Source organism: Chiloscyllium plagiosum, chromosome 1 (genome assembly GCF_004010195.1).
Source record: "Chiloscyllium plagiosum isolate BGI_BamShark_2017 chromosome 1, ASM401019v2, whole genome shotgun sequence".
Taxonomy (NCBI): Eukaryota; Metazoa; Chordata; class Chondrichthyes; order Orectolobiformes; family Hemiscylliidae; genus Chiloscyllium; species Chiloscyllium plagiosum.
Genome location: NC_057710.1, coordinates 139,877,520 through 139,885,805, shown reverse-complemented (window position 1 = coordinate 139,885,805; position 8,286 = coordinate 139,877,520). Strand labels below are relative to the sequence as shown.

The 8,286-nt window shown below is 39.3% G+C and overlaps 1 protein-coding gene across 1 annotated transcript; it reads right to left on the bottom strand.

Moving 5' to 3' along the window:
* Positions 1–991: 991 nt before the first annotated feature.
* Positions 992–7,086, bottom strand: apela (apelin receptor early endogenous ligand). The gene is made up of 3 exons (XM_043698444.1): positions 6,777–7,086; positions 6,090–6,176; positions 992–1,992 (listed from the first exon to the last, which is right to left on the bottom strand). The coding sequence occupies exons 1-2, from the start codon at positions 6,850–6,852 to the stop codon at positions 6,091–6,093; spliced, it is 162 nt and encodes a 53-aa protein (XP_043554379.1). The 5' UTR covers positions 6,853–7,086; the 3' UTR covers positions 992–1,992; position 6,090.
* Between the last annotated feature and the right edge of the window lie 1,200 nt (positions 7,087–8,286).

Below are 8,286 nucleotides of genomic sequence, written 5' to 3'. Positions count from 1 at the left end.
AGTAGTAAATCAAATAAATTTTCAACGTTAGCAATTTCTCATTTTCATAAAAGATATTCTCAAGGAAGGTGACTGTCTTCTTAAACTAAAGAGGAAAAGTAGCTAAAGTCCAGATATGTGATGTAATGGAGATTGAACTGAGTAGACCAGCAAATATCTGAAGACTATATAAGGAAGAGGGGAAGACAAAAGCAGTAAGGAATGCTATTTAAAGTAGTTCTTCTACTGTATCCCCTTTTCATGAATGGTATTCGCCCCATTTCAATAGATTAATGACTGTGGTTAAGATATGCATTCAGTATTTGTATGGGAAATGCTCTGGTTGTAAAATACACTTCAACAAAAGGAAACTTTAGAGCAAGGAAAGAAACAAGATTTTTCATTTCCATTTCAAAGACTTGTAGAGTTGCACATCATCCCACGCAGTTCAATATTTTAACAGCTTGGGAAATGGACCTTTTGAGGACAGAGGGAGTGTGATCTAAAACAAAATGCCAATTAATGTGGAGTTGAATTGTTGGCTGTGGAATGAGACACCTAGATAATGGGTGATGAAGGGGAATTCGATGGAGGCAAAATTGAGTAAGTGTTATCAACATTTTCAATCTCTTTAGTAGATGAGAAAAGGAATGAGATGTCAAGTTATAGTAAACATATCCTATATTAGTACAGCCTACTCCAACTTAACATTTATAAACTTCATTGTAGCCATAGACATTGTCTTTTAAAAACTCTTAACACTTCTTTATTCCATTGGCATAGTCCCACGCATTGTTTTTTTAATAGAATTCTGACCTTCGGAAAGACAGTCTTGCATTGATTTACTGTCATATTGCCTTTCACGATCTTGGGATGCCCAAAAGCATTTAAAACTAATGGCATTGTTGAACAAAATGACAATTAGTGTGGAGTTGAATTGTTAGCTGTGGATTGAGACACCTAGATAATGGGTGATGAAGGGGAATTCGATGGAGGCAAAATTATTAACATTTTCAATCTCTTTAGTAGATGAGAAAAGGAATGAGATGTCAAGTTATAGTAAACATATCCTATATTAGTACAGCCTACTCCAACTTAACATTTATAAACTTCATTGTAGCCATAGACATTGTCTTTTAAAAACTCTTAACATTTCTTTATTCCATTGGCATAGTCCCACGCATTGTTTTTTAAATAGAATTCTGACCTTCGGAAAGACAGTCTTGCATTGATTTACTGTCATATTGCCTTTCACGATCTTGGGATGCCCAAAAGCATTTAAAACTAATGGCATTGTTGAAGGGAGTTATAAAAATGCAAATCCTTTCTAATGACTATATGTACCCAATGCCCTGTGGCAGGGTACTGGGTATCTGGATATGGTGCTTTCCTTCTTAAAAGCAAATCTTCATGATTTTCAGAGGCAATGGGCTCATTTTTAATTTTTTAAAGGATCAAACATTTAATCTGTACCTATTAGTCTTAATCACTCACCCTCCTCCTGTCATGTTGTCTTAAAACATACAGGTACTTACAACACTAATGAAATACAGTTGACAAAATAAGTTTTATTTTACAATACAGTGATGAAGTTTCCTTTTAAATGAAATGCAGATTGCTGCACTATGATCCTTTGGGGATAAAATACTGAATTATGCACTTGACTGATTAAATTATAGTAACAGGTGAACTGTAGCCATGTTGGTTGCTCTTTTGCCCTAAACAATAGGAAGGTTTATCTGGAAGGTATTCTCTTTACAGTTCTTGCCAAAGACCTCTTAACGTTGCCTTCTGTGGTTTCTGCATTTCCACTTGGAATATGGAAACGGTGAATTTGTCCAAGTCTCCAGTGATCACATGCTCACCAGTTAAGCACGCAGGATCTTTCCAATCTGATTCCATTGAAATAACAGTTCTTTGCTCTTTTTTTCCCACCACAAAGTTGACAAAATGTTGCCATTGCAGACATCTAGTTCCTTCAGCCACTTGTTTTGTGTTTCACATGAGCTAGATCTTTAGGATGAAAACAAAATTATGATATTGTATAATAACTGATTCTGTAAATTTGTACATACCTCAGCTTTGATTCACTGCCATTGTTAGCTACCAATAAATGTTAAAGCATTTTGGTACTAAACTACACAATCTGTCTTCTGTTGCAATGTGTTCATACCAAGTCGCAATATTGTTAACACTGAAATAGACCTTGGATTATCTTTTTCCCCCCCCCTCTGTAACCAATGCCAATTTTCTCCCCTCTTCTTCACAGAGAATTTGCTGTGATTTGAAGTTGCTTGTTTTGCTTGTATTGTCTTATTTCTGTGACCTTAGTACAGGTTTAATCTGTGGACCTTTCTGGGCTACGTACCATCCAACAGTGGAAGGAGATCCTGTGGTAGAGAGACATAGCTCATTGAATCCAAATGTGGCAATAATTTCTCTGAAGTTGCAAGCAAAGTCTTAGGGTGACTATAGCGTAAGTGTCACAGGAGCATAGAACCAGCCTGATAAGCCAAACTTCACACAGCTGTTAGGAAATAAGTTGATACTTCAGCCTTTTCCCCCATTCAGTTGTATTATGAGTGATCTGTAACTCAAATCCATTTAAGTCACACGGCTTCTTACCTTTTATCTTTCTAAAATAAAAATCGATCACAGTTTTTAAATATACCCAGTTAAAAATCACACAACACCAGGTTATAGTCCAATAGGTTTAATTGGAAGCACTAGCTTTCGGAATGCTGCTCCTTCATCAGCTGGTTGTACCTGATGAAGGAGCAGCGCTCCGAAAGCTAGTGCTTCCAATTAAACCTGTTGGATTATAACCTGGTGTTGTGTGATTTTTAACTTTGTACACCCCAGTCCAACACCGGCATCTCCAAATCAATTTAAATATAGCCAACATCCTGACATTTGAAAAGAGTACAATAGAAATAACTGAGCTACAAGAAGTGGTTGCAGAAGCTGGATGTATTACACTGGATATGAGGCAATTTGGGGGAAGATCTTTTACGCAGTTCAAGATTCTATCGGATAAAAATAGATCAAACTCAACACTTCCAATGTAGTCACACACTTTATATTGAAGCAAACAGAACTGAAGTTGCTGGAAAAGCTCATCAGGCCTAGCAGCATCTGTGAAGAGAAATCTAAGTTAATGTTTTGGATCCGGTGACCCTTCCTCAGAACCATTTGGTTTTAATTTACATTAAAGGGGCACAAGCTCTAAGGAGGGTGGACAGATATTTTAGTTTTACTTCACATGCAGAGTGGATACAAATATGAAAGATTTTGTATCTGGGAAGGTAGGTAGTGTCAGCAAATTCAAGAACAAGCAGATTGATATTTGACGAGAAAAGGCAAGGAGAATAGACAAATCTTTGATACAGTTTGCAAACTGTGAGAGCATCTCATTGGAACACTGGTCTCTTTCAGTCCTGACAATTTCTGTGTCCCTTTATATTGTCTTTGATACTTGTTAAACCTGTTAAACCCTTGGGGAGGAGGAAGTGGAGTGGGTGGCGATGGCATTCAGGATGAATTTGCAAGTCCTGGATTGATAGAAATTCTCTATAAAGGGTCATTAGAATAGTATTTCAGTAAGAAAGTATTCCCCAGAGCTATTTTCCCATTTTACAGGTAATTAGCTTTTTTTTTAAATCTTACTTTAAATAGTGCTTTTCATGATTTTAGAAATCACTGCATTTATAGCTGCAATGAAGTATTTTTGATTGTAATCTATGAAACGTTGTACACAGTGAACTCCTACAAATAACAAAGAGATAAATTACCAGATAAGTTGTGTCTTAGTAATGTTGATTGAGGGATAAATATTTTAAATCAGGGCACTAGGGAAATCTCTTGCTTTTCTTTTGAAATACTGCCAAAGGGTCTTCTATATTCACCTGAGATAACAGACGGAGCCTTGGTTTAACATCTCATCCAAAAGACGGCACCTCCTATAATGCAGCACTGCCTTAGTGTTGAATGCTGAAATCCACATGAGGAACTCTAATCTCATGACTAAAATTAAACCCACGACCTTCTGACTCAGAGCTGAGTGCTCGCACTGAGTCAAACTGCAACTGCCTTTTTAAGTTCTACCAAGAGCACTTAAAATACTCCGTGTTTACTGCATATCTGAAATTATTTGAATTCCCTCCTCCTGCCACATTCCACATATTGCCACTTAAACCCTGTTTGTTCATTAACTTGGGCTCTGCAGTTTGATAAATTGAACAAACTAGTCTGGGTATCATGGTCACTTTGAGTGACTGCATGAAGTGTCAACTCAAATTTCAACCCATTTATCGGTTCAAACTGAAGATATCTTTATTGAGATCAAACAACATTTTGTTTGCTTTGTGTGTTTGAACAGCAAAACAGGATTGGTTATTTGAATGTGATGTAATTAACTAGTTGTGATCATTTTTTTAGTGAGACTGGTCGATTTGGTGTAATGCTTTAAATTGCCTAGTGAGTGACCACTGGACTTGTTTCACTAATAGTGAAATGAAGGCACTGCTACCTTAAAAGAGTGCAACTCCGCCCCCCTTTCCCACCCCCCACCCCCAGCCCCCTCACCCCCTTTGTCCATCTATTTGCTGCACTTTAAATATGAATGGTTAAATCCACTAGGAATCACCTTGCTATCATTCCCTTTTGTGCCTGGAAAGCAATCATGCTCTGCCCACCTGTACATTTGATGATTTCAGACACCAGTAGGCCCTGTGGCATATTAAATATAAACAGAAATACCAGGGGAAAAAAATCAACATCCAGAGAGAAACAGTGTTAATAACCTAAAACATTAACTGCTGCCACTGGATGACCTTCTGAGATTTTCCAACATGTTTTGTTGCTCTTGCAAATTTCCAGTATCTGCAATAAATTTCCATCTCTATTGTGGGATATTAGTTGCCTCGGACATATGAAGGGCAAGTTTCCATATAACTCACAAGGTTTTCGTCTGGATACTCTGCTTAATATTCATGTTATCTTCCTCTTGAGCATGTCATCTGTTGGTATTTCATTGGACCAGTTTCATTCCTTTGAAATAGCACAAAGAGCAGGAAACTGCGTCAAGAATCTGACGTATAAAATCTGCCTTTAGGTTTGAGCTACCTGTTCTTAGAAGATTAGATTAGATTACTTACAGGGTGGAAACAGGCCCTTCGGCCCAACAAGTCCACACTGACCCGCCGAAGCGCAACCCACCCATACCCCTACCCCTACATTTACCCCTTTAACCTAACACTATGGGCAATTTAGCGTGGCCAATTCACCTGACCCTGCACATCTTTGGACTGTGGGAGGAAACCGGAGCATCCGGAGGAAACCCACGCAGACACGGGGAGAACGTGCAAACTCCACACAGTCAGTCGCCTGAGTCGGGAATTGAACCCGGGTCTCTGGCGCTGTGAGGCAGCAGTGCTAACCACTGTGCCACCGTGCCGCCCACAGAAGTAACCTTAAGAAGTTGGTCCACTAGGAAAGTCAAGATTAGTGTGGTGCTGGAAAAGCACAGCAGGTCAGGCAGCGTCCGAGGAGCAGGAAAATCTACGCTTTGGGCAAAAGCCCTTCATCAGGACTTTCATCCACTAGGAAAGTGCCTGCCAAGATCTGTATCTGAGGCACTGTGGAATCCTGTGTTATATACTGATGTCCAGTTCACAACATTGAGGAAGAAACTCAGAGTGTCATACTGGAAAATCAGCCTTCCAGTCAAGTAGCCTTACAAAGCTGACAAATTTACCGTGGCTCTGCGTACCAAGAGTCAACATCTCCAGCAACCCACTAAACTCCAGGCAGCATTAAATTATCCTAAAGATGCTCTAGCTACCGAATAAATGCATTTTTATGTTTACTTTAGACATCAGTCCCTCCCATGCCCCACTGACATCTTTGGGGACTAGGGGAAATTATTGAAGATTCAAAACGGCAGTGTTTGAAAATAAGAAACTTGCTACGTGCACATGACAAGTAAAACCATAACGACATTGCAATCGGCTTCCTGAGAGTGTGGAATTTGTTCTTTCAACATCACCATGTTTCCAGTTAGATTGTAAAATTTGTTGCAATCAATTGAGCAGACCCTAATTTTAACAAACCTTAAGGGAAGGGTACTCTTGAGTGCAGAGGCATGCATCTTCTTTGCAAACACTTGTGCCTTTGCATTTTCCTCCTCCATCTTTTACCTGAAAGTAAGAATTAGAGTAAATTGGCGGTTTGTCACCTAACATATTAAATTGAATGTGACATGTTCCAAAGCAGAGACTCAGGAATGCAGCCAGTACAGGGCATTGTTAAACTAGCACTCTTGAATTTTCGAAGTGCTTTTTGTGCGAGTTTGAAGGCTTGACTTGTGCTGTTCAGCCAATTAACCTCTCTTATTACTTGCCACAGACTATGTTTTTGTGAAAGGGGTGTTTGTTGCTGTTGAGCACTCTGGACTTGCATAAAATTGTAATGAACCCCTTGAAAACACCATGTAATTTTACCCTTAAAGCATAACTGGATGACACAGTTCATGTGAAGCTTAATTGAGGTTTATTTTCTAGTGAGTCTTGGTTTGTGAAAAGTAACACCTTTCTCTGTGCCTTGTTATAAAATCCATTTTGTTCAGCGCTCCTTCCTCAAATAAAACTGTACTGCTCTAATAATTTTACCTGTGCCAAATGCTACGTATTTTGCAAAACCTTTAGGAACTATTATACAATGGTTTTAAACTATCTTAGTATCACATAAATCCCAGATTGAAAACTCAGCTAATAAGAGTATAGGAATCAGTCACTAACCTGCTTTCTGTCCACTGATCAGCAGAAGACTTGCACATATAACGAAAATGATGTGGAAGAGGTGCTGAAATCTCATTTTGATTTTTCCTTCCGTGGCGATTGAACTGGAGCAGACAGAAACTAGATTTCCCCAGCACTGGTTAAAATAAAAGACTTAAGTTTGCCAACTGTGTCTGGCACAAATCACGTTCTAGTGGCAAGCCCCTAGCTGAACAGAGCTGCCGTATTTTCTAACAGGGTTAATGATCACATCAGGCAAGGTTATTGGTTATTAGCTGTGGTCAGGGCCTCTCTCTTTGTATGGAGTAAACTCACCCACCCCCCCCACCCCCCCCCCCAACTCTTTTCCATAAGCAAACAGCCGAGGAGGACGCCATGTAAATAGTAATTGTCTGTCTGTAGATGGGTAAGCTGGCTCCAAAACAAAAGGATGACCCTCTTTCAATTCAGCCTATTGGAAAGAATATGAATAAAACGTGATGCTTCTCCATTTGCAAGTGTTTGACTTTGTATTGATCCCCTCTGTAGAAAAGCCTAACAGGCGCAGGAAGGACTCCCCCTCTCACCCTTTATTGTGCTGTTAGGAAGAATGTGAAAGCACATACCTATTAATTTTGCATTTTAGTATTGTTTTGCATTGTCACTTGTATGATCGCACAATCTTACCTTTAGTAAACTATTTTTATATCATGGTAGAGTCATGGGCTTTACTACCAGCGGTTTCAACAAAGATTAACGCGCCAGATTAATTGAGAATGTAACAGTGAAATTGAGACCCACACCTGGAGCTAAAGCTCTCATGCTCTATGCAAATCGTTTCAATGCCTTTTCTCATTTTCCTAGGTTTCTTCTTTTCACAAGAAGCCACCTCCTTAGGACATCAGGAGGAATAGCCTAGGGGAACTCTGCCAGTTTACTAGTGTAACTGGCAAAAGATGAGTGGAAATTCTGGAGAAATTACATGCTGCAGCTCCAAAATTTCTGACAAAATTACGTTGTGATTAGTAGGAATCCTGTGAAATTCAACCCCATTGTTCTCCCCAATACGAAGACTACTTGCTTCCATCAATAGCTTAGCCAATCTCTGGCCCATACACGTGCCCTTCTCACCCCTTGGGTTTAATTCACAATCCTCTTCAATCCCATTCCTATGGAATATATAGGAACAGGAGGAGGCCATTCAGCCTCTTGAGCCTGCTCCCCCATTTAACAAGACATCGGAGGCCTAATTTCATATACATGTCTTTGACCCATATCCCTTGACATCTTTGCTTCATAAAAGTTTATCTATTTCAAATATAAAATTAACATCTGATCCAGCAACCACTGCCATTTGTGAAAGAGAGTTCCAAACCTCTACCAATCTTTCTATGTCGAAGTGCTTCCTAACATCTCTCCTGCATGGTCTGGTCCTAATTCACAGATTATGTGCCCTACTTCTAGAATTCCCAACCAGTGCAAATAGGATATCTTTCTCTACCCTGTCATTTCCTAATAATATTGCGAGGAC